This window comes from Bubalus bubalis, chromosome 9 (genome assembly GCF_019923935.1).
Source record: "Bubalus bubalis isolate 160015118507 breed Murrah chromosome 9, NDDB_SH_1, whole genome shotgun sequence".
In the NCBI taxonomy this organism is placed as follows: Eukaryota; Metazoa; Chordata; class Mammalia; order Artiodactyla; family Bovidae; genus Bubalus; species Bubalus bubalis.
The window spans coordinates 102,857,739-102,884,161 of record NC_059165.1 but is presented as its reverse complement, the minus strand read 5'-3'; the positions used below and the strand labels follow the sequence as shown (position 1 = coordinate 102,884,161).

The window sequence follows — 26,423 nt, the reverse complement described above, 5'->3', positions numbered from 1 at the left end:
AGCTGCAGAGAGCTTTGCCCTGCCCTCCTGTACATGTTTTTGCCTACCACACACTGGCCTTGGAAGTGCAGGGGTGGCTGTGAACCTGGAGGCCCAAAGTCACCTTTGTCTGCACCACAGCTTGCTCACGTGGGAGGTACTGAGTCCAAAGGAGCCAGTGTCCACACAGGTGGGCAGATCCTGAGCTGATTCACAGGCAGCTCCCCCTCCCCCCGCCCTGTATCCAGACAGCTTCCCGGTGGGGAGGAAGTAAAGAAGCTGTGGGGATTGGCTGGCTTAGCCCGGCCCCTGGCAGCTTCCTCTAGATCTGGGGTCAGACCCAGCCATCCCAGGAGGAGGGCAGAAGAAGTTGTGTGGGACAAGCCAGCCCACACGGAAGGTAAGAGGCTGGGGGTTCTGGCCCAAGGTGGGGAAGGCATATGCCCAAGGCAGGGTGGCTCCAGGGAATGAGATGACCTGGGAGATGAGTGGATACCAGTGTGTGTGTGTGTTTGTGTCTGTGTCTGTCTGTCTGTCACTGTCTCTCCCTCTTCCTCTGAGTTTGTTTCTCCCTCCCCTCTCCCAGTCCCTGTCTGTCTCTGAGCCCTTCTTGCCCATCCCCAGCACTCCCTATCCCTGCCCCACCCTCCCTTGCTCCTCTCCCTCTATCCATCTCTGCCTCACAGCTCACCATCACTGTCTCTTCCTTCATCCTCAGAACTCACCCTCCACCCCATCTGACCACAGGATGCTGGAGCTGAGCCTGTCTTGGCTGGGACTCGGGCCAGTAGCAGCCTTCCCATGGCTGCTGCTGCTGCTGGTCGGGGCCTCCTGGATCCTGGCCCATGTCCTGGCCTGGACCTACACCTCCTACAACTACTCTCGCCGTCTCCGATGCTTCCCGCAGCCCCCAAAATGTAACTGGTTCTTGGGTCACCTGGGCCTGGTGAGTGTGGGCAGCAGATTGAGTCTGGGAAATCAAGGTAGACGGACTTCCTGGAGGTCAGGAATGGGGCTCAGGTTTGAGCTGGGGTCTAGGACAGGGAAGCCAAGGAACCGCCTCTTCCCTCACTCATTCATTCCTCTACTCTGCCATCGAGACGTTCTCCACATCCTGTCCTTCCAGTCCTAGCCTGCTTTCGGGTCCATTCCCTGTCTGACTTCCACATGTTATGCACCTGATAAGATTCACTGTCCAGCGTCTGCTCTGCATAGGGCCCATATCCTTGTGTCTTGTTCTCAGCCACAGCTTTCCTAAGGGAAATAACTACCACCTCCCCATTCCCACCTACAGGAGCACAGCTGCCCACCCCCTCCCCTTTCCAGGATCCCTTCCTCTAATTTAAATCTCATCCCTCCCCCAAAGATGTCCCAATGGGCCTGTTGCCCAATCTAGATAAAGTCAGCTACTCACTTCCTCTTTCAAAAGCCTTCTTAGACCTACCCCACCTCCACACCTGCCTAGCTTGTGCCCCAGACTGATACTTATGACTTGACCCCACTCATGATTAATGAAACAGGTAATCATCCAATTACTTAGTAACCACTTCCCAATTTGATGATAGTTTGGGGGAATAGACACTACAGTGCCCAGTCCAGGACTGGAGCGATGTAAGCACTCAAAATAAATGCTTGATGACTGAGGTGATCAACTTGCCATCATCTCCCTCAGTCAAGATCAAAGGGATTATATTCAGCTCCCTCTATCTCCCAGATAACTTTTCCTTTCATGTCTGGGATGAGAACTATAACTTGGGGGAGGACTTATTGCAATTACTATTCATTAAGGCAAAGTTCACAGTGGAGGGTGTCCAAAGCTCACCGCAAAGATTTGCTGAGGTTCCAGATCTTCAAATGGTCTCAGTGAGCCCTGGAAGCAGCAGGAATGTTACAAAGTTCTCCAGTTCTGCCTTCCCTGCCTCCAGGGCTTGGCTGTGGGGACCAGTTCAGTCACTCTTCTGTGTGACTTCAGCTGAGCCATGCTCCCTCTCTGGGCCAGTCTCATCTAGTGCTTTGAATCCTCACCTTAGGGCCTTAGGAGAGGGGAGCAAGTCACAAAGGTGAGAGTGTTTTATGTCACCTGCCTAGAGTACCTGAGGGTATTTTTCAGGTTTGAATGGAGCATCGTGAGGGAGGGGGTGCTTCGCTAGGAGGTAACCTGCACTTCTTACCCTTTGAGGGGATATGGCATCAGTTTCTTCTTTCGAAAATGTCACAATTGAAAGGCATGCCCATAACTCGCAGAGAAACAGACAGGATGCACTCTGCACCGAGCCTGAGCAGTGAAGGTTATAGACCATGTTCCTCCTTTGGTTAATAGGCAGAGTTCATGTCTGTCCCTGGAGGATGGCCAGGGCTATAAGGTCAGAGGTCTGCAGAACCCTTGCCATGCAAGAAATCAGAAGCCAGGTGGAGCAGGAAAAACATGGGAGGGTGTTGGACCAAAGCCCAGTCACCCTGCTACCCACAAAAGCTGCCCGCTGAGGATCTCCTTCATAGATTCATAGTCCCCTTGCACTGGGACCACTCCCAGGACAAGAAAAATGTGTCTTCTCAAGCCAAGATCTGCCTCCCTGTGGGCAGAGAGCCTGTCTTCTCCCTGTGCCCTGGGATAGACCCTTGGGACTTGGAGAGCCTCCAGGTGCCTCCTTCCCCCAGAGGGAAGGAGGAAGCAGAGATTCCCTCTATCTGTATAGGATCCCACACTCTGTCCACCTCAGTGGACTCTCCTTCTGTGACGTGATTGTCCTTACCTTGCTTACAGGTCCCCCCCACAGAGCAGGGCTTAAGCAAAGTAACTCAGCTGGTGACCAACTACCCTCAGGGTTACTTGATGTGGATGGGTCCCATCATCCCCCTGGTCATTTTCTGCCACCCTGACTTGATCCGGACTTTTGCCAGTGCCTCAGGTACCCAGGCAGAGCTGCTGGTGGTGGGTCCCATGACACACCTCAGGGCTTCCAGCTGCACCCCTGCCAAGCTTCCATGTGGCCCATACAGGACCCCAACCCCCTTCCCCTCCTCTCTCTGCCATCTTCCTCTTTCCTTCATGTATTGATCACTGCCATCTCACAGCCTCCTCCTTCCTCTCACTGCCATTTACACCTCACCCTGGTGTCCTGGGTAAAAGACAGGACATGAAGATTCAGATTCAGGCAGAGAGATGTGACCTGGTGTGGTCAGGAATTGGCCAGAGGGAAATGAGCTCTGCAAACCCAGAAAAGAAGCAAGATTCTCTTCTAGAGGATGCTGGAAGGATTCCTGGAGGAGGAGTTGGAACTGGGTCTAGTACGATGAGCAGAAAGTTTTTGAAACAGAGTATGGAGTGATGCATGGGCATCCATAACATCCCAGGTCCCCTGCCAGACCTTCCCTCAGTCCCCACCTATCCCCGGTTGCTGAGCAATGACGGCTTATGGCTGGTGTACATATAACTTGCTATTCCCATGACATCTACCTCTCTGGTGGGTCACTTTCTTTTCCCCTATCTTGGAGCTGGTCCACTTCTAGATCAGTGCCCTCCTTCTCCAGTTGCCAGGGATCTTCCTGAGGAGACTCCACCCCACCCTGTCTCTCTTCCCTTGTCCCCTGCCCCTCCCATCGGCAGACAGATGACCAGGCAAGCAGGGGAACAGGCAGCGTGTAACAGAAACCTGGGTTCAGACCCAAGAATGCAGAGTGAACATGAGAAGGGCCTTGGCTCTCTCTGGCTGCTGAAGTCTCCTTCAGCTGTTAGTGGTAGAAATGCCACCCCGTATGATCTATGGAAAGAAAAGGAATCAAGTGACTATGAAGTCCAAGGAGGGGTATCTTCAGACCCAAATCTATCTATATCTATATAATGTCGTAAGAAATCTGTTTTCCTTGTTTAGTTCTCTGTTCTTCTGTGGTGGCTTCCCTGTCATCTTGGTAAAACTGAATCCAACAAGCTCAACCCCCATGGAAAAGTGAGCTCGTTGACAACATTTTCAGGAAAAGACATTTCCTTTAATTTCCCTAGCCTGTGTTACAGGACCCATTCCTGTGTCCCTGAAACTCTGAGTACCCAATCTTGGAGGTGGTTTAAGGGTCCTCTAAGCTGTTGTTTTGAGGCTCAGAGTGATTTGATGGTTAAGAACACAAACCCTGGGTTCAGATAGATGTGGGCACATGTCTCAGGCTTATTGTCTGAGAGAATGTGGGCAACAGACTCCATTGTTCAGAGCCTCAGTCTCCTTATCAAGAATATGGGAATGGAAGAGGAGTCAGGGGAACATGGTGTTTGGGGTCCAAACAGAGAAAGACCCTTCCTATCCGTATATTCAAGGGACCCCAATTATCACATATGGAGGATAAGGGGAGAGAGGGTGGCAGGAGGCTGAGGACAGAGGAGCAGCTGCTGGAGGTGATTCATTGTCCCAGCTCTGGATCACTGCCCTGCAGGTCCTTCCCTCTGGCAGCCTAGAAGAGCGTGAATTGGGTCATATTTGTTCCTCTCCAGATTCAGAGCTCAGAGGAAGGTCTCCTGTATACACAGGGCCTGGCCAGCACCTATGGAGATGCGTGCTGCTGGAGGCTGGGACCCTGGCATGCGATCATCCGCATCTTCCACCCCACCTTCATCAAGCCTGTGCTCTTTGCTCCAGGTAGACGCCTCCCTGGCCATAGCTTGCCCATTGCCATGGTCTCTGTGTTGCCTCTAGTTGTACAAGGGACCAGGATGCAGGCAGAGGGGAGCATGTCAAAGATGCCACTGTCTCCCACTGCAGAATCCCAGCTGCATGCTCTCCAGTCATGCCTGTGCAATGTCTGCTGAATGGCCACGTCTGACCAGATTTATGTTTCTACGTGGATTCTGGTTACAGTTGGTGTATGTTATATCTAGTGATACCTGGTATATGTTTAAATCTGAGTTCAGAGATGTTCTCAATCATGTCTAGAGCTCATCTGTGGCCAAGGATGTTTGAGGCATCTTGGAGCCTCTCTGGTTCTTGTCTGAGATGCTGTTAGAAATTGCCTGGTTCTCCAGTTGGTCACTTCTGGGTGTTTGTCTGAGGTCTGGAACTCCAGGGTCACTCTGAGAAATGCCTGAGACCTTATGTGAATCTTGTCTAATGCTTAGGATATGTTTGAGTTTTGCCTGGTTCAGGTCTGTGTCATCAGTGTATTCAAGTCCTGTCTGGAGTCCACGTGGGGCACACTGAGGTCATGCCAGATTGTCTTCAGGCCCATGGCAAAACATTCTGTCATGCCATCTTGTATCATTCATGGTATGGCCTTGTTAGGATTTGTTAAGAAATGGGACCATGTCAGATGTCTCAGAAGGGGTCAGTGCTGGGGCAGATGTGGTGTCCTAGGTCCCTGTAAAGGTGTTTTGTAAAGTGATGGACTATGCTTGGGAGGTAGAAGATGCAATGTCCAGTCATATGTCAGGTTGGGGTGTGTCTAAGCACATTGAGATGTGTCTATGGGCCCTGCCTTTGCTCTGTTCTGTGCTGTGGCCTGGTCTGGTCTGGTCTCCTCTCCCCTCCCAGCTTCCTGTGCTCTTGGTCCCATTCTGCTATGTTGGGCTTGGAGGGGGAATGCTGATTCCTGGCTGGGAGCCTCCACTCCCCACTAAAAGACCCCCGCCTCCCCCTCTCCTTGGTCCCTGATGGTCCTCATTCATATCAGCTGCCATCGCACCCAAGAATATGGTTTTCTACAACTTTCTGAAGCCTTGGCTGGGTGAGTAACTATGAGTGAAGGGAGTTGAGGATGACTTTGGGGACCCAGGGAAGGTTCCTTTGCTCACTCCCCGTGGCTGTCTCTGCTAGGGGATGGGCTCCTGCTGAGTGCTGGTGACAAGTGGAGCAGCCACCGTCGCATGCTGACACCTGCCTTCCACTTCAACATCCTGAAGCCCTATATGAAGATTTTCACCAAGAGCGCAGACATCATGCACGTGAGTCTCTTGAACCCACTGTCCCAGCTGGAGTCTTGGGGACAACAGGGACTCAGAGACATCTTGTCTGGATTTCTCCCTCTTCTGATTGGCTTAAATCCATCGTTCGTCCTTTCTCAGCCTCAGTGTCCTTGGCTATAGAAAGAGTGTAATATGATCCCTTCTTTGCAGGGTGGTCAAGATATCCTGCAAGCTGAGCTTCCCTGGTGGCTCAGATGGTAAAGAATCTGCCTGCAATGCAGGAGACCCAGGTTCAATCCCTGGGTCAGGAAGATCCCTTGGAGAAGGAAATGGCAACCCAGTGTTGCCATTCTCCAATGTTCTTGCCTGGAGAAGTCCATAGACAGGGGAGCCTGGCACGCTACAGTTCATGGGGTCACAAAGAGTCATTCATAACTGAATGACTAACACTTTCACTTTCAAGATATCATAATGGAGCCACGTCCCTGGCACATAGTAGATGCTCAGAAGGTGTCAGCTTCTGTTTTACCTTTACAGAAGCCTTAGAATCTTGAGACATATTTGATGATAATAATTAATATGAGTATCAGGCAGTAGTTGTTTCTGAGTAATGAATCACTTGAAAACAATAAGGGTTTAGTATTTACAGCAAGACTGTGAGTCAATTGGGTGGTTTCTCTGGATGTGGATGGGGCCACTCATGTACCAGTGATCAGCTGAGGGTCTAGTCATGCTGGAATGTACCCTGCAGTACTGCAAGACTCAAGACTGAAGAAAGAGCTGGAGTCAATAACACAGACATACATCAGTGGTTTAATGGATAAGGGGATCTTATGTGTCTGAAGCAAAGTCCTGGAGTGATATCCCATCATGTGTATCTGTGGCTGAGAGCAAGTATGTCAGCATTTACTGATTAGGCTCCATGAGTAAGAGGAAATGTGAATAGGGTGTAGGTGAAGCAGGGACTGGTCAAGCATGGGATGTACAGAGAACAAGAGGACAGCTGTCTTGGGTGGCCTGACCATATGCATAGGAAGCACTGCTGGTCTGGGGTCAGTTCTCTCACAGGTTTGAAGTTTGGTTGGCTGTAAGCTGATCTAGCATGACCTCAGGGAGGGTAAATAGACTTACTTTCATGGGATTCTCTCCCTTCAAAAGGCATCTCAGGCTGGTTCATATGGTAGATGTAGGGTATGAAAAGACTGAGAAGTGCCCTTTGGGGTCTAGGTTTGGAATGATCACCTCATCATTTTCACCGCAGTCTGTTGACCAAAGAAAGTCCAAGGCCAGCTCAGAATCACAGGATGGTGAAAGAGGCTCCACCTCCAAGTAGAGTTACTGAAAAATTACATTGCAAAGGGTTTTGATATATACATGGGAAAGTAAAGAACTGGAGCACAGGCTTTTGTGAAGTGCCTGTGATTTTTTTCATACTTGCAAGCCCATAAGAGAGCTTGTCACTGTTTCTTGGATTCTGCCAGGATACGTGAGACTCCGAGGTCACAGACAAAGGACAGTTTATTACTCTTGGCACAGCAAACAGCATGTGCTTCTTGTTGGTTTGCATTCTTATTCCAAGTGACCAAATCTCATGCAAATAACACAGGTGGGCTTCTATGGATGCCTACTCATATAGTATGTTATATCACAGGGGAGGGAATATTAGTTTTAGGAACTCTGTGACATTTATAGCAGTTAGAAGCAAGCTTGATATTTTCCAGGGGGACACATTACCTCACTTATCAAGGTTGTTTGCTACAAACACAACTGAGAAATGGTCCAGGTAAAGAACATAGGGGTCTTAGAACTTTTTGGCAAAACCAAAAAAAAAAAAAAGTGCAGGAGTACTCAGGGCCCATGGAGGACTATCTCTATTAACATAGGGATCATTTTCCTAATCAACTTATAACAATGAAAATGATGAAAACTAACATTTGTTAGCACTTACTTTATGAAAAGTTGACCAATGGTGCACAAAGTATGGTCTCAACAGATGAAGAATCCACCTGCAATGCTGGAGACTCAGGAGATGTGGGTTTGATCCCTAGGTTGGGAACATTCCCTAGAGGAGAAAATGGCAACCCACCATACTATTCCTGCCTGAAAAATCCCAAGGACAGAGGAGCCTGGGGGGGCCACAGTCCAAAGTATCAGACACAGAGTCGGACACGACTAAGTAACTGAGCATACAGTCATGCACATAAAGTATAGTAGGTAGAATCAGGATTACAAAACCCAGATCTTCTGACTCCCAGTCATGGAGACTTCATGTCCTAATAGTAACAGTTTTCACTCCTACATGAGCCTGGTCCTCCCTGGGGGTCGGTGCCTCGGACCAGGAGACAGAGTCCAGGAAGTGCATCTTGGTATCTGGGGTTGGGAAGGGGCACCAAGGAGGCAGTTCTCAGCCTCAGCTGTGTCCCCTTCTCTGTCCAGGCCAAGTGGCAGCGTCTGATCATAGAGGGCCACACCCATCTGGACATGTTTGAACACATCAGCCTCATGACCCTGGACAGTCTGCAGAAATGCGTCTTCAGTTACGACAGCAATTGCCAGGAGTGAGTCTTACCCAAGGGCCTGGGGAACATGAACCACAGACCCACAGGAGTAGATGGGTGAGGGAGGGTTGACCAGGACAATCAGAAAGGTCTTCTTGGAAGAGGTGGGTCAGATCTGGACATTGAAGAACAAGAAAGGGAACGAGAAGAAGCCATCCTTTTAGGTGGGTAGAACTGTTTGATAAAGGCCTGGAGGCTAGGAGAAGCACAGTATGTGCAATAGTGAGGAGACATCTTGGAGATGAGGATGGAGGCATTGGTATCTTTATATCTTAAGAACATTCTGAAACCAAAGAGGATATGAACTTTCTCCTGGGCTTTCCAGAGAGCCATGGAAGGTGTTTGAGAAGAAGAGGGTTCTGTCCAAAGTTTATTTCAGACATCAGATATTTTAAATTGTTGCATTTTCATGCTCTCATCCTGTAGGAAGCCCAGTGACTATATCGCTGCCATCTTGGAGCTCAGTGCCCTTGTGGCAAAACGATATCAACAGATCTTCCTGCACATGGACTTCCTGTACTACCTCACCCCTGATGGGTGGCGCTTCCGCAGGGCCTGCCGCCTAGTGCACGACTTCACAGGTGCTGTCATCCAGGAGCGGCGCCGCACCCTCCCCAAGGAAGATATTGATGACTTCCTCAAGGCCAAGGAGAAGACCAAGACTTTGGACTTTATTGACGTACTCCTGCTGACCAAGGTGGGCTCCTCTGGGATCTGAATTCAAGAAGCAGTATAGGCCTTGGGAACTTGATTTAATCAAAGTTAAACTGGATTGAACTGGATGCTGGGGAGCCATGTGAGATTCTTGTTGAAGGAAGGGCTGGGTTAGGGGTAAGTTTTAGAGATGACCATGTGGAATGCACAGAGCTTCCCTGGTGGCTCACACAGTCAAGAATCCACCTCCAGTGCAGGAGGCCCAAGTTCGATCCCTAGGTCAGGAAGATCCCCTGGAGTAGGAAATGGCAACCCACTCCAGTATTCTTGCCTAGAGAATTCCACGGACAGAAGAGCCTGGTGGGCTTCAGTCCATGGGGCTGCAAAGAGTCAGACAGGACTGAGTGACTAACACACACACACGTGGGGTGCAGCCTGCAGGGGACCACTAACTCTGAAACTGTGAAGGCCTGAGATTTTACTCTCCTTCCCAATTAGTAAGTTAGTCTACTACAGAAATAGACTGTATATATCCATGTATACATACAGAATACTGGATCATAAGAATCCATTTATAACTTATAGCAGTAACAGTAACCAGAGTAGAATGGTATCTCTGCTCCCCCATTCCCAAATTCCTCTGAGATCTCCATGATTTCTTTATCTTCCCATGTAGCCATACTTGACATTACAGAAAAAAATACCTTCAGTTTTCTTTTATTTTTTTATTTTTTATTAATTAATTTATTTTAATTGGAGGCTAATTACTTTACAATATTGTACTGGTTTTTGCCATACATTCACATGAATCAGCCATGGGTGTACAGGTGTTCCCCATCCTGAACACCCCTCCCACTTCCCACCCATCCCATCCCTCTGGGTCATCCCAGTGCATCAGCCCTGAGCACCCTGTCTCATGCATCAAACCTGGACTGGCAATCTATTTCACATATAGTGATATACATGTTTCAGTGCTATTCTCTAAAATCATCCCACCCTCACCTTCTCCCATAGAGTCCAACAAGTCTGTTCTTCACATCTGTGTCTCTTTTGCTGTCTTATATATAGGGTCACCATTACCATCTTTCTAAATTCCATAAATATGCATTAATATACTGTATTGGTGTTTTTCTTTCTGACTTACTTCACTCTGTATAAAAGGCTCCAGTTTCATCCACCTCATTAGAACTGATTCAAATGCATTCTTTTTCATAGCTAAGTAATATTCCATTGTGTATATGTACACAGCTTTCTTATCCATTCATCTGCTGATGGACATCTAGGTTGTTTCCATGTCCTAGCTATTGTAAACAGTGCTGCGATGAACATTGGGGTACACGTGTCTCTTTCACTTCTGGATTCCTCAGTGTGTATGCCCAGCAGCGGGATTGCTGGGTCATATGGCAATTAAAAGACCCTTACTCCTCAGAAGAAAAGTTATGAACAACCTAGATAGCATATTAAAAAGCAGAGATATTACTTTGCCAACAAAGGTCCATCTAGTCAAGGCTATGGTATTTCCAGTGGGCATGTATGGATGTGAGAGTTGGACTGTGAAGAAAGCTGAGCACTGAAGAATTGATGCTTTTGAACTGTGGTGTTGGAGAAGACTCTTCAGAGTCCCTTGGACTACAAGGAGATCCAGCCAGTCCATTATAAAGGAGAACAGTCCTGGGTGTTCATTAGAAGGACTGATGCTAAAGCTGAAACTCCAATACTTTGGCCACCTCATGAGAAGAGTTGACTCATTGGAAAAGACCCTGATGCTGGGAGAGATTGGGGACAGAAGGAAAAGGGGACCACAGAGGATGAGATGGCTGGATGGCATCACCGACTTGATGGACATGAGTTTGAGTAAACTCCAGGAGTTGGTGATGGTGTGCTGTGATTCATGGGGTCGCAGAGTCAGATACGACTGAGTGACTGAACTGAACTGAACTGAATGGCAGTTCTGTTTCCAGGTTTTTAAGGAACCTCCTCACTGTTCTCTATAGAGGTTGTACTAGTTTGCATTCCCACCAACAGAGTAGCACCCTCTCCGCACCCTCTCCAGGATCTATTGTTTGTAGACTTTTGGATAGCAGGCATTCTGACTGGCATGAAATGGTACCACATTGTGGTTTTGATTTGCATTTCTCTGATAATGAGTTATGTTGAGCATCTTTTCATGTGTTTGTTAGCCATCTGTATGTCTCCTTTGGAGAAATGTCTGTTTAGATCTTTGGCCCATTTTCTGATTGGGTCATTTATTTGCCTAGAATTGAGCTGCAGGAGTTGCTTGTATATTTTTGAGATTAATTCTTTGTCAATTGCTTCATCTGCTATTATTTTCTCCCATTCTGAAAGCTTTTCACCTTGCTTATAGTTTTCTTCATTGTGCAGAAACTTTTAATTTTAATTAGGTCCCATTTGTTTATTTTTGCTTTTATTTCCAATATTCTGGGAGGTGGGTCATAGAGGATCCTGCTGTGATTTATGTCGGAGAGTGTTTTGCTTATGTTTTCCTCTAGAAGTTTTATAGTTTCTGGTCTTACATTTAGATCTTTAATCCATTTTGAGTTTATTTTTGTGTATGGTGTTAGAAAGTGTTCTAGTTTCATTCTTTTACAAGTGGTTGATCAGTTTTCCCAGCACCACTTGTTAAAGAGATTGTCTTTTCTCCATTATATATTCTTGCCTCCTTTGTCAAAGATAAGGTGTCCATGGGTGTGTAGATTTCTCTCTGGAGTTTCTATTTTGTTCCATTGATCTATATTTCTGTCTTTGTGCCAGTACCATACTGTCTTGATGACTGTGGCTTTGCAGTAGAGCCTGAAGTCAGGCAGGTTGATTCCTCCAGTTCCCTTCTTCTTTCTCAAAATTGCTTTGGCTATTCGAGGTCTTTTGTATTTCCATACAAATTGTGAAATTATTTGTTCTAGCTCTGTGAAAAATACCGTTGGTAGCTTCACAGGGATTGCATTGAATCTATAGATTGCTTTGGGCAGTATACCCATTATCACTATATTGATTCTTCCAATCCATGAACACAATATATTTCTCCATCTGTTAGTGTTCTCTTTGATTTCTTTCACCAGTGTTTTATAGTTTTCTATATATAGGTCTTTTGTTTCCTTAGGTAGATTTATTCCTAAGTATTTTATTCTTTTCGTTGCAATGGTGAATGGAATTGTTTCCTTAATTTCTTTTTCTGTTTTCTCATTGTTAGTGTATAGGAATACAAGAGATTTCTCTGTGTTAATTTTATACCTGCAACTTTACTATATTCATTGATTAGCTCTAGTAATTTTCTGGTGGAGTCTTTAGGGTTTTCTATGTAAAGGATCATGTCATTTGCAAACAGTGAGAGTTTTACTTCTTCTTTTCCAATCTGGATTCCTTTCATTTCTTTTTCTGCTCTGATTGCTGTGGCAAAAACTTCCAAAACTATGCTGAATAGTAGTGGTGAGAGTGGGCACCCTTGTCGTGGTCCTGACTTTAGGGGAAATTATTTCAGTTATTCACCATTGAGGATACTGTTTGCTGTGGGTTTGTCATATATAGCTTTTATTATGTTGAGGTATGTTCCTTCTATTCCTGCTTTCTGGAGGGTCTTTATCATAAATGCATGTTGAATTTTGTCAAAGGCTTTCTCTGCATCTATTGAGATAATCATATGGCTTTTATTTTTCAATTTGTTAATGTGGTGTATTACATTGATTGATTTGTGAATATTGAAGAATCCTTGCACACCTGGGATAAAGGCCACTTGGTCATGATGTATGATCTTTTTAATATGATGTTGGATTTTGTTTCCTAGAATTTGGTTAAGGATTTTTGCATCTATGTTCATCAGTGATATTGGCTTATAGTTTGTTTTTTTTTTGTTTGTTTGTTGTTTGTGTGTGTGTGTGTGTGTGGCATCTTTGTCAGGCTTTGGTATTAGGGTGATGGTGGCCTCATAGAATGAGTTTGGAAGTTTACCTTCCTCTGCAATTTTCTGGAAGACTTTGAGTAGGATAGGTGTTAGCTCTTCTCTAAATTTTTGGTAGAATTCAGCTGTGAAGCCGTCTGGTCCTGGGCTTTTGTTTGCTGGAAGATTTCTGATTAGTTTCAATTTCCATGCTTGTGATGGGTCTGTTAAGATTTTCTATTTCTTCCTGCTTCCGTTTTGGAAACTTATGCTTTTTCTAAGAATTTGTCCACTTCTTCCAAGTTGCCCATTTTATTGGCATATAGTTGCTGATAGTAGTCTCTTATGATCCTTTGTATTTCTGTGTTGTCTGTTGTGATCTCTCCACTTTCATTTCTAATTTATTGATTTGATTTTTCTCCCTTTGTGTCTTGATGAGTCTGGCTAATGGTTTGTTAATTTTATTTATCTTCTCAAAGAACCAGCTTTTGCTTTGTTGATTTTTGCTATGGTCTCTTTTGTTTCTTTTGCATTTATTTCTGCCCTAATTGTTAAGATTTCTTTCCTTCTACTAACCCTGGGGTTCTTCATTTCTTCTGTTGCTAGTTGCTTTAGGTGTAGAGTTAGGTTTTTATTTGACTTTTTTCTTGTTTCTTGAGGTATGCCTGTATTGCTATGAACTTTCCCCTTAGCACTGCTTTTACAGTGTCTCACAGGTTTTGCGTTCTGGTGTTTTCATTTTCATTCATTTCTATGCATATTCTGATTTCTTTTTTTATTTGTTCTGCGATTTGTTGGTTCACCAGAGTGTTGTTCAGCCTCCATATGTTGGAATTTTTAATAGTTTTTCTCCTGTAATTGACATCTACTATTACTGCATTGTGGTCAGAAAAGATGCTTGAAATGATTTCAATTTTTTTGAATTCACCAAGGCTAGATTTATGGCCCAGGATGTGATCTATCCTGGAGAAGCTTCCATGTGCACTTGAGAAAAAGGTGAAATTCATTGTTTGGGGGTGAAATGTCTTATAGATATCAATTAGGTCTAACTGGTCTATTGTATCATCTACAGTTTGTGTTTCCTTGTTAATTTTCTGTTTAGTTGATCTACCCATAGGTGTGAGTGGGGTATTAAAGTCTCCCACTATTATTGTGTTACTGTTAATTTCCCCTTTCATACTTGTTAGCATTTGTCTTATATATTGCAGTGCTTCTATGTTGGGTGCATCAGTCAGTTCAGTTCAGTCACTCAGTCGTGTCCGACTCTTTGCGACCCCATGAATTGCAGCACGCCAGGCCTCCCTGTCCATCACCATCTCCCGGAGTTCACTCAAACTCACGTCCATCAAGTTGGTGATGCCGTCCAGCCATCTCATCCTCTGTCGTCCCCTTTTCCTCCTGCCCCCAATCCCTCCTAGCATCAGAGGCTTTTCCAATGAGTCAACTCTTTGCATGAGGTGGCCAAAGTACTGGAGTTTCAGCTTTAGCATCATTCCTTCTAAAGAAATCCCAGGGCTGATCTCCTTCAGAATGGACTGGTTGGATCTCCTTGCAGTCCAAGGGACTCTCAAGAGTCTTCTCCAACACCACAGTTCAAAAGCATCAATTCTTCAGCACTCAGCTTTCTTCACAGTCCAACTCTCACATCCATACATGACCACTGGAAAAACCATAGCCTTGACTAGATGGACATTTGTTGACAAAGTAATGTCTCTGCTTTTGAATATGCTATCTAGGTTGGCCATAACTCTTCTTCCAAGGAGTAAGCGTCTTTTAATTTCATGGCTGAAGTCACCATCTGTAGTGATTTTGGAGCTCCCCAAAATAAAGTCTGACACTGTTTCCACTGTTTCCCCATCTATTTCCCATGAAGTGATGGGACCAGATGCCATGATCTTCGTTTTCTGAATGTTGAGCTTTAAGCCAACTTTTTCACTCTCCTCTTTCACTTTCATCAAGAGGCTTTTTAGTTCCTCTTCACTTTCTGCCATAATGGTGGTGTAATCTGCATATCTGAGGTTATTGACATTTCTCCCAGCAGGAGTAGCAATACTCATATCTGATAAAACAGACTTTAAAATAAAGGCTGTGACAAGAGCCAAAGAAGGACACTACATAATTCTCAAAGGATCAATCCAAGAAGAAGATGTAACAATTATAAATAAATATATATGTTGGGTGCATATATATTTATAATTATTATATCTTCTTCTTAGATTGATCCTTTGATCATTATGTAGTGTCCTTTTTTGGCTCTTGTCACAGCCTTTGTTTTAAAGTTTATTTTATCTCATATGAGTATTACTACTCCTGCTTTCTTTTGGTCTCTATTTGCATGGAATATCTTTTCCCAGCCCTTCACTTTCAGTCTGTATGTGTCCCTTGTTTCGAGGTGGGTCTCTTGTAGACAACATATATAGGGGTCTTGTTTTTGTATCCATTCAGCCAGTTTTTGTCTTTTGGTTGGGGCATTCAACCCATTTACATTTAAGGTAATTATTGATAAGTATGATCCTGTTGCTATTTACTTTATTGTTTTGGGTTCAAGTTTATAAACCTTATCTGTGTTTCCTGTCTAGAGAAGATCCTTAGCATTTGTTGAAGAGCTGGTTTGGTGGTGCTGAATTCTCTCAGCTTTTGCTTGTCTGTAAAACTTTTGATTTCTCCTTCATATTTGAATGAGATCCTTGCTGGGTACAGTAACCTGGGTTGTGGGTTTTTCTCTTTCATCACTTTAAGTATGTCCTGCCATTCCCTTCTGGCCTGAAGAGTTTCTATTGAAAGATCAGCTGTTATCCTTATGGGAATCCCCTTGTGTGTTATTTGTTGCTTTTCCCTTGCTGCTTTTAATATTTGTTCTTTGTGTTTGATCTTTGGTAATTTGATTAATATGTGTTTTGGGGTGTTTCACCTTGGGTTTATCCTTTTTGGGACTCTCTGGGTTTCTTGGATTTAGGTGGCTATTTCCTTCCCCATTTTAGGGAAGTTTTCAACTATTATCTCCTCAGGTATTTTCTCATGGCCTTCTTTTTGTCTTCTTCTTCTGGGACTCCTATGATTTGAATGCTGGGGCATTTAACATTGTCCCAGAAGTCTCTGAGATTGTCCTCATTTCTTTAAATTATTTTTTTTCTCTCTGTTTCATTTATTTCCACCATTCTATCTTCCACCTCACTTATCCTATCTTCTGCCTCAGTTATTCTACTGTTGATTCCATCCAGAGTGCTTTTGACCTCACTTATTCATTATTCATTATTGATTATTCATTATTGATTAACTCTTTTTTGTTTCTTCTAGGTCCTTGTTAAACCTTTCTTGCATCTTCTCAATCCTTGTCTCTAGTCTATTTTTCTGTAACTCCATTTTGTTTTCAAGATTTTGGATCATTTTCACTATCATTATTCGGAATTCTTTTTAAGGTAGACTCCCTATCTCCTCCTCTTTTGTTTGGTTTGATGGGCTTTTATCCTGTTCCTTAACCTGCTGGGTATTTCTCTGCCTTTTCATCTGGTTTAGATTGCTGTGTTTGGGGTGGCCTTTCTGTATGCTGGAAGTGTGTGGTTCCTCTTTATTGTGGTGGTTCCTCTTTATTGTGGAGGTTCCTCCCTGTGCATGGGGTTGAACAAGTGGCCTGTCAAGGTTTCCTGGTTAGGGGAGCTTGCCTCGGGTTCTGGTAGATGGAGCTGGATCTCTTCTCTCTGAAGTGCAATGAAGTGTCCACTAGTGAGTTTTGAGGTGTATATAGGTTTGGTGTGACGTTTGGCCACCTGTATTTTAATGCTCAGGGTTATGTTCCTGCATTGTTGTAGAATTAGCTTGGTATGTCTTGCTCTGAAACTTGTTGGCTCTTGGGTGGAGCTTGGTTTCAGTATAGGTATGGAGAAATATCAATAACCTCAGATATGCAGATGACACCACCCTTATGGCAGAAAGTGAAGAGGAACTCAAAAGCCTCTTGATGAAAGTGAAAGAGGAGAGTGAAAAAGTTGGCTTAAAACTCAACATTCAGAAAACGAAGATCATGGCATCTGGTCCCATCACTTCATGGGAAATAGATGGGGAAACAGTGGAAACAGTGTCAGACTTTATTTTGGGGAGCTCCAAAATCACTGCAGATGGTGACTTCAGCCATGAAATTAAAAGACGCTTGCTCCTCGGAAGAAAAGTTATGACCAACCTAGATAGCATATTCAAAAGCAGAGACATTACTTTGCCAACAAAGGTCCGTCTAGTCAAGGCTATGGTTTTTCCTGTGGTCATGTATGGATGTGAGAGTTGGACTGTGAAGAAAGCTGAGCGCTGAAGAATTGATGCTTTTGAACTGTGGTGTTGGAGAAGACTCTTGAGAGTCCCTTGGACTGCAAGGAGATCCAAACAGTCCACTCTCAAGGAGATCAGCCCTGGGTGTTCCTTGGAAGGAATGATGCTAAAGCTGAAACTCCAGTACTTTGGCCACCTCATGCAAAGAGTTGACTCATTGGAAAAGACTCTGATGCTGGGAGGGATTGGGGGCAGGAGGAAAAGGGGATGACAGAGGATGAGATGGCTGGATGGCATCACTGACTCTATGGACGTGAGTCTGAGTGAACTCCGGGAGTTGGTGATAGACAGGGAAGCCTGGTGTGCTGTGATTCATGGGGTCGCAAAGAGTCGGACACAACTGAGCGACTGAACTGAACTGATGGAGGCTTTGGGATGAGCTCTTGTCCATTAATGTTCCCTGGAATCAGGAGTTTTCTGGTGTTCTCAAGTTTTGAACTTAAGCCTCCTGCCTCTGGCTTTCAGTCTTATTCTTACAGTAGCCTCAAAACTTCTCCATCCATACAGCACCAATGATAAAACATCTAGGTTAATGGTAAAAGATTCTCCACAGTAAGGGACACCCAGAGAGGTTCACAGAGTTATATGGAGAATAGAATGGGAGTAGGGAGATAGAGATGACCTGGAGGAGAAGAGGAGGAATCAAAAGGGGAGAGTCCAGTCTAGCCAGTAATCAATTCGCTATGTGTTCTCCACAGTCTGGAACACTCAGAGAGGTTCACAATTACATAGAGAAGAGAAGAGGGAAGAAGGAGATGGAGGTGACCAGGAGGAGAAGAGGGGGAGTCAAAAGGAGAGAGACAAATATAGCCAGTAATCATTCCCTAAGTCTTTTCCACAGCCCAGAACACCCAAAGAGATTCGCAGATTCGGGTAGAGAAGAGAAGGGGGAGGGAGGAGATAGAGGTGACATGGGGGAGAGAAAGGAGAGTCAAAAGGGGATAGAGCAATCAAGCCAGCAATCACACTTCTAAGTAAAAATGGTTACTGAAGATTAGATTCTTAAAGGTACAAAATTGATAACAAATACCAAAAAGCAAAGATTAAAAATCTAGAGTAGAATTTAGGCTCTCAAAAATACAATATTAAAAAAATCACAAAAATTATAAAATATATATATATGAAATTTGCTTTAAAAATAGGGTCTTTTTTGCAAGGTAATAGTAGGTTATAAAAATAAAAATTAAAGGAGTAATAAAGAACTTAAAATAAAATTTAAAAATGATAATAGTAAAAAATATCTAGGAATTTCTCTGGAGCTGTTGAGGGCAGTGTGGGGTCAGTTCTGTTTCAGATAGTTCCTTGTTCCAGCTTATACTTCTTCTCAAGGTCCATAGGCCCCTTCCAATGTAGTCAATGTTAAATACAGGGTTTTAATCTGTTTCACCTGTCACTTCCAAAGCAGTTCCCTCTTCTTTGTTTCTTTTGGCTTCCTCTGTTTGCAAGTCTCTTCAGTGTCTAATTTCTGCCCTAATACAAGGGGGCTAAGATGTTCACTTATGTAGGCTCACTTGTTCAGCTGTGCTGTGGGAAGAGAGGAACACTGCAAACAAATATCACTGGTGTGTGTGGGGAGTGCTCACAGTGTCTGAGCCACACTGGGTTTGCCCCCACTCACGGCACATGTGTGTTCCTGGTCTACACTGCTCAGGCTCCAGGTTGTTCTACAGTAGAACTGTCCAAAGAAGGCCCTGGGTTGCGTGCACTTCCCAGGTCTAAGCTGCTCGTGTTCAGGTTCTCAGGTACTCCACCAAGGCACAGACTTGGTTGGGCCTGTGTTTTGTGCCCTTCCCAGGTCCGAGCAGCTCAGGCGACCAGGTGCTTGGTGAGTGCACTGTCTCAGGTGTGTGGTGCATCTCATCACCTCCCCAGTTTTAGCCAGTCGGTTTCCTGGGTGCACAGCGAGAGCACCATCTCAGGTGTGCCATGTGTCTCCTCTGCAGAGCTGATCTCAGGCTGTGACCCTCCCGGCGGGTGTCAACAGTCCAGGATCCCAGGAAGACTTTGTTAGCAACTGGGAGCCTGCTCACAATTTGGTGGAGGATGCATCTCTGGAGCCGAGATTGCCCCTTGCCTTCTGGCTGTGGCTGTCGCCCGCCTGCCTCTCTGCCTCTGGTGGGGGGAGGGGCCAGTCTGCAACCAGCTAGCTCTCCTCTGGTATTTGGTCAATCCTTTGTTCTGTGAGTGGACCAGGCTGTGCCTTAGGTTAGAGCTTTTTGCAGGAAATTTCCCTCTCTCTCTCTCTCTCTCTCTGTCTCTCTCGTTAACCCACAGTCTGGTTTGCTTTCTCACATTAGCTCCCTCAGATTGTCCTCAGGGCATTCAGGCCCAGTCCGTACCCTAAGCATACAACCCACGCCTCCCTGTTCAGCCCCCCTCGCTGCTGGCAGGCACAAGCGTCTGGGCTACTTCTCCATTGGGAGTTGCGGTTAGGCGCATATTCTGTGGGTTGTCTTTTTTTTTCCTTCTGGTTATGTTGCCCTCTGAGATTCCAAAACTCCCCACAGACCTGCCAGTGAGAGTGTTTCCTGGTGTTTGGAAACTTTTCCTCCTTCATGACTCCTACCCCGGGATGGGTCTCCATCCCTAACTCTTTTGTCTCTCTTTTTGTCTTTTTTTTTTTTTTTTGTCCTATCTCCTTTCAAAGAGAATGGGCTGCCTTTCTGGGTGCCTGGTGTCCTCCACCAGCACTCAGAAGTTGTTTTGTAGAATTTTCTCAGCATTCAAATGATCTTTTGATGAGTTTGTGAAGGAGAAAGTGGTCTCCCTGTCCTGTTCATCCACCATCTTAGGACCATCCCCCCTAATTTATTTATTTTAATTGGAGGCTAATTACTTACAATATTGTAGTGGTTTTACCTCCAGTTTTTAAAATTTGGAATATACACAGGACTTCTCCTTCTTCCCTGTGTTCGAGGAGGGAAGGGAGATGGGAAAAGAGAGAGGAGGGAAGGGAAGGGAGGGGAGTGGAAGGGAAGGGAAAATAGTGGAGAGGAGAGAAGATTAGACAAGAGCAGAGCAGAGATGAGAAGAGGTTGTTTGGGAGCTTAATCAGAACCTCTTCACTGAGAAGGCAAAGTCTGCATGTTCTACAGGTGTACAACCCATTCCTTATCTCCAGGAGGCATTAGGAATGGGTTTTAATCTCTACTTCTAAGGTAAACTTGTCATCAGTCATCCTGTAACCCAGGTTACATCATGTAGAAACATGAAAATATTTATGAATCATTGATTCCCTTTACCATGGATGCCACAGGAGGCAAAGAGTTCAAGGAGGAGGTCTGTGGGTGGGGCATCTGGTGGTACTGAGCAAAGGAGGTCTAAGACTTCAGATTGAGCTTGGGTTTCTAGATGGATAATGGAGCTTCAGAGATTGTCTCAGTTTAGGCTTGGGGGGCCTCAGAACTTGTGTGAATCTGGGAATCTTGCTTTCTCTCCAGGATGAAGATGGGAAGGGATTATCAGACGAAGACATCCGAGCTGAAGCTGACACCTTCATGTTTGAAGGTGAGGGTCCCAGTGTGGAACTACACAGAGAGATGGGTCTCTCCCCCAACCCAGGAACTTGGCAAGTGGGCACTGAATCATGCCATCCCTACCCATCCCCCCATGGGCCTTAAGGTGAGGGTGCTGTCCACACTCTAGTTCTGAAATAGGCCAGAGATCCAAGCCTCTCTGGATGCTCCTCAGGCCATGACACCACAGCCAGTGGCCTCTCCTGGGTCCTGTACAACCTTGCAAAACACCCAGAATACCAGGAGCGCTGCCGGCAGGAGGTGCAAGAGCTCTTGAAGGACCGTGAGTCTAAAGAGATTGAATGGTGAGTGCAAGTCTTCGTGGCCTTTTTCTGATCCCCTGCTTCCTGGCTTTGGAAGAGTGAAAATATTCTTGTGAATTCTGTCCTTATTTCTTAGTGGGAATGTGAGAAGATCCCAGAAACAGGGTCTGGGAAAAGTTTGCAGGTTTGGGGAACAGAAAGTCCTGCACTAACTAGCAACAATGTGTGAGGGCAGATGATACCAGTGAGCACCTATTCAGTAAATGAACTTTCCTTCCACTTCTTTACTTTTCTCTCTGAGGTCACATGTTTTCAAAAATCTTCATTCTATTTCCTCATATACTAATTCCTCATATTATTTACTCCAGGATTTAAAAGGAACACCTGAGGACTAAAGTCATTCAACTCCTTTCCAGGAATATCTGCATCTTCTTCCATCCATTCCCCATTTAGGAAACACTGCAAAACTGCCTCCCTCTCCCCAGTTCTATGCCATCTCCAATTCTCCTCACCTCATTGTGTGTCCTGGAGACTCAGGAAGGAACAATCCCAGTATTTGCCTTCCAGGATCTCCCAGCCTGGTGAGAGATAGTCCCAGGTCAGGACACTCCCAGTGTGCATGGACCAGGCTGGGGTTTGATATGATAGGCTTGTGGAAAACAGATTACTTAATAATATTAACATGCTATTCCAGAGTGTGGAATGGATATCCATTTTTAGATATTCACATAATCTTTAGGCTTTTAATAGAGTCTAAAATTTTAGCATAGAGATCTTAGGCAGTTTTTGCTAAACAAACCCTTAGGTACCTCTTGTTCCTATGGTGAAACATATAGTCTATCTGGATTGAGAAACATTTATAAGTTCATTTGGAATATAGACATTCACATGTCTTCCAGATATTTTATATCATCACCATCTTTTCTTTCATCTATTATATTATTTCTAAAGAAAAACTAATAATATATGGGTATAAATTTCTTGCCCAGTGAATATTGTAAGTGCTAGATATGGTCTTATACCAACAGGACAAAGAAAGATCATTTATAATAAAAACTCTTGTAACAACTGGAGAGCTACATGGAAAAAGGTTAATTCAACATGGTCTTATGTCTTATAAGAAAATAACATATACACTAATCAAAGATTTAAAATAAAAATAAAAGAGCCTTGGGACATCCCTAGTGGTCCAGTGGTTAAGAATTCACCTTGCAATGCAGGAGACTTAGGTTTGATCCCTGGCTGGGGAACTAAGATCCCATGTGCACAGTAGCAACTAAACCCACACGCAGCTAAACAGAGTCCATGGACCCAGTGAAAGATCCCGCCTGACACAACAAGGATCTGATGCAACTAAGACCTGCTGAAACCAAACAAATAAATTTTTTTTTCAGAAAATAATAAAATAAAGGAATCTTAAAGGCTCTAGAGGAAACCAGGGGAAATTATTTTATAGCTCCAGAGTAGGAAAGGCCTTATTTTGGACACAAGTCCCAAGAGATGTACAAGAAAAGCTTGACACACTGTTACACGAAAAAGATACAGAGCAATGTGTATGGTATATAGCATGATACTGCATAAGTATTAATGCAAAAAAGTACTCCTGGAAGGATACATAAAAAAATAACCACCAGTCAAACTGTGAGGAATGGAAATGAGTGATACTGAGACATGGGGTGGTGTTTTGTGGTTTTCCAATTTGGTACTAGCTAACTATATCAGCTATTAAGAATTTAAATCACTACACAAAATTAAGGGGATAAAGAAAAAGAATTCAGTCCCCTTACTGGGTCTTATCTTCAATATTTGTACAAGTTTTCCAGTGAGTTGCTTCCCTGATAGCTCAGTTGGTAAAGAATCTGCCTGCAATGCAGGTGACCCCAGTTTGATTCCTGGGTTGGGAAGATTCGCTGGAGAAGGGAAAGTCTACCCACTCCAGTATTCTTGGGCTTCCCTTGTGGCTCAGCTGGTAAAGAACCCCCCTACAATGCGGGAGACCTGGGTTCAATCCCTGGGTTGGGAAGATCTGATGGAGAAGGGAAAGGCTACCCACTCCAGTATTCTGGCCTGGAGAATTCCATGGACTGTATAGTCAATGGGGTCACAAAGAGTCAGATGCGACTCTCACTTTCACTTTTTCCAGTGAATTCTCTTGTTTTCTAAGTATAAAACCACTCTCTGCCAAAAATGCCACATTTACCCCCGTGTTTCAAATGGCATTTCTCTTTTTCCCCCTTCTAAGTTCATTAGCTAGTATCCCTAGTGCTGTTATAAATAAGAGTAAACATTGAATTTGACTTTTTATTTTTCTCATTTTTTTGATTTTTCTCTTACCATAAAGAATATTTCATTTTTAAACAAATTAGTAAACTTTCTTTTTGGCTGGTTCTTTGATGTTTTGCTTAGAAAAGATCCTAAAAATATGTGGCTAAATTTTTCTGGTATTTCTGTGATTTTTTCTTTCTTTTTAGGAACCATCTTATCAAGCTGTGATGGACAAAGAAAAAGTTGTACATATTTAATGTATACAACGTAATGGGTTTGGCACTATTTGATCCATCTGTGATTATGTTATAGACAGAAGGGATCCTATAGGGCAGTAGGAGTGCTGGAGGGTGGCATGTCTATTTTTGCTCCCTAGATAATTGTCATGGGGTTTCCTTAGGGACGACCTGGCTCAGTTGCCCTTCCTGACCATGTGCATCAAGGAGAGTCTGCGGTTGCACCCCCCAGTCACGGTCATCTCCTGCCGCTGTACCCAGGACATCATGCTTCCAGATGGCCGGGTCATCCCCAAAGGTGCTCACAATGACTATGGGGTGAGGCTCCTGGTCAGAAAGGGGACCCATCAGGCAGGTTGAACCTAATTCTGACTCGTCCCTCCTCTCCCACAGGTGTTATCTGCTTCATCAGCATTTTCGGGACCCACCACAACCCATATGTGTGGCCAGACCCTGAGGTGATGCCTCCACCATGCCATACCTCCATCATCCCTGTCCATTCCCTTTGGGAGACCCAAAGGCAACTACAGAATTCTGATTGGCCAGTCAGACATCACCTCCCTCCCATTATACACACATCTGCCTCTCTAAGGATGGACGTTCTGGGAGATACTACCCAGTAACCCCATCTTGTCTTGCCCCCAGGTCTATGACCCCTTGCGCTTCGAGCCAGAAAACATCAAGGGGAGGTCACCTCTGGCTTTTATCCCCTTCTCAGCAGGTCCCAGGTGAGGGCATTGGGCATTTGAGGTGAGGATGGAGTAGTGGGAGGCAGGGGTCTGGGACTAAGATTCCAGGCTTAACTGTAGGGGCCAGGAAGGGGGAAAATTTAAGACTCCCCTCCCCCAGACAAAATGACAAGAGCCTAGGGAATGGTGGGGGGCACAAGGAGGGGTCCACAGTGTGCTGAGGGGTCGGTTCCCCTGTGTTCTGGTCTGAGTTCAGGACTGGAGTGTGGGCAAGGGTCTGGGAACATGCAAGCCCACGTGGGGGTTCCTGGCATGGTTAGCTTCCTTCTCTACCACTGTATGTGTAAGCTGTGGGCCGGGTGCTATGGGGCCCAGGTGAGGGTTCTGGGTGCAGTCAGAACCCCCGCTCCTGCCCACAGGAACTGCATCGGGCAGACATTCGCCATGACCGAGATGAAGGTGGTCCTGGCACTCACACTACTGCGGTTCCGCATCCTGCCAGATGAGGAGGAGCCTCGCCGGAAGCCAGAGCTGATCCTGCGCGCGGAGGGCGGACTTTGGCTGCGGGTGGAACCGCTGAGCACAGGGCAGCAATGACGCACCCACCTTCTGGCCTGAGATCCGCCATGACCATAGACACCTCACTGCAGATTCCAAGAAATAAATCTGGGACTTCGCTGGTGGTGCAGTAGTTAAGACTTTGTGCTTCCACTGCAAGGGTCACGGGATCCTGATCCGGGAGCTCACGTCTGTCCCAAGCCTCATTGAGAGCCAACAGGGGGCCCTTGGGGCCTGGACAGATCCAGGAGGATGGGTGTGGCTCTGAACCTGGGGGTGGGGAGGGGGGAAGGGGGAGGGAAAGGGTGGGGGAATGGGGGCAAATTTTGTTATGATAGCTGGAGCTCCATCTTGGATCATTAGGACAAGATGACTTTTTAAGGAAGGTCATCTTAAAGTTCTTAAGTTCATCTTAGCAGAGAACTAGATGCAGTCAGGGTCAGATGACCCTGGATCCACCACTCCCTCCTTACAAACATTTGCCACTTTTAGCTATTTGGCTGGGTTGCGGAAAAATCTCTCTCTAAGCCTCAGTGCCTTTATTACATAATAGTAGCCACCTTATTGCGATGTTGTGGAGATTTATAAAAAGCTTGTGCAAAATGACTGACTCAGTATCTGGCAAGCAGCCCTACTGAATGTGCATTCATTTCCACACTTGCGTCACTTTCTCACATTTAAAATGCTTTAAAGTCATAAAATTATACTGAAGTTTGGGGACATGCGGAAACCTGCCGTTGAAGAAAATTGCCATTAGAAGATTCAGCAAATTCAAAATCTCCATAGTTAGATCTGTTACACAGTTACAAGCTGCTCTGCTGTGAAACAGACCTGAAGCTAAGGACCAAGAAGAAATTTTTTCCCTCAGAGAAGCATGACCCAGGACTTCATTTTCATCAGGATGTTCTAGGAAGTGGAGGTGAAGCAGGTCCTCAATAGTGAGAGAAGGTGGAGGGGGCAGGAATGGGGGCCACTTCCTTCAGCACCTGGGACAGTGGCTGCTCCAGGACTAGCCCCACTGAGGTGGCAGGGAGTCCTGGGATAGTCTTAGTATCAGACACTTTGGGGGTTCTACAAGCTGGGATCAGAAGACTTAATGGTTGAATAAAAAGAAATAAATCCTATAACATGAAATTAGTAAATATTTCATGTATTCTAAGCTGAAAATTGCATATGTTTTTCTTTGCCTTCAGAGTTCTTATTAAAATGTTTTTCTCTAAAAACAAAACAGAAAAGTGGGAGGAACTGCCCTGGTGGTCCAGTAGCTTAGACCCAGAGCTCGAAATGCAGGTAGCCCAGCTTCAATATCTGGCCCACCAACGATATTCCACATGCTGCAACTAAGAGTTTGCATTCTGTAAATAAAGATTCTGCATGCTGCGACCAAGACCCAGAACAGGCAGATAAATAAGTAAATATTTATTAATGTTTTTCTTTTCCCACAAATTATACCTTGTCATAGAAAAAACCACAGTGAAGAAAAAGTAAGAAATAAAAATCATATCTATAATCCAAACATGCCAAAGTAATAACTTCATATTCTCTCACATATACTGCCAAATTTTAAAGTGAAAGTATCAGTCACACCCAGCTCTTTGCGACTCCATGAA

The 26,423-nt window shown here is 45.0% G+C and overlaps 1 protein-coding gene across 6 annotated transcripts; it reads left to right on the top strand.

Moving 5' to 3' along the window:
* Window positions 1-218: 218 nt before the first annotated feature.
* Window positions 219-25,980, top strand: LOC102412989 (cytochrome P450 4F3). 6 transcript variants are annotated; one of them, XM_006047676.3, is made up of 13 exons: window positions 219-379; window positions 698-925; window positions 4,460-4,604; window positions 5,632-5,685; window positions 5,775-5,902; window positions 8,300-8,421; window positions 8,848-9,118; window positions 20,728-20,794; window positions 20,978-21,107; window positions 23,731-23,864; window positions 23,960-24,024; window positions 24,212-24,294; window positions 24,675-25,980. In XM_006047676.3, exons 2-13 carry the CDS (start codon window positions 728-730, stop codon window positions 24,850-24,852), a joined length of 1,575 nt encoding a protein of 524 aa, XP_006047738.2. In that variant the 5' UTR covers window positions 219-379; window positions 698-727; the 3' UTR covers window positions 24,853-25,980. The 6 variants fall into 6 exon arrangements, with proteins under 6 accessions (XP_006047738.2, XP_006047741.2, XP_025149517.2 ...); XM_006047679.3 differs by lacking the exon at window positions 4,460-4,604 and adding an exon at window positions 2,744-2,888; XM_025293732.2 differs by lacking the exon at window positions 4,460-4,604 and adding an exon at window positions 2,744-2,888 and having other exon boundaries at window positions 23,731-23,884; window positions 24,675-24,845.
* Window positions 25,981-26,423: the final 443 nt, after the last annotated feature.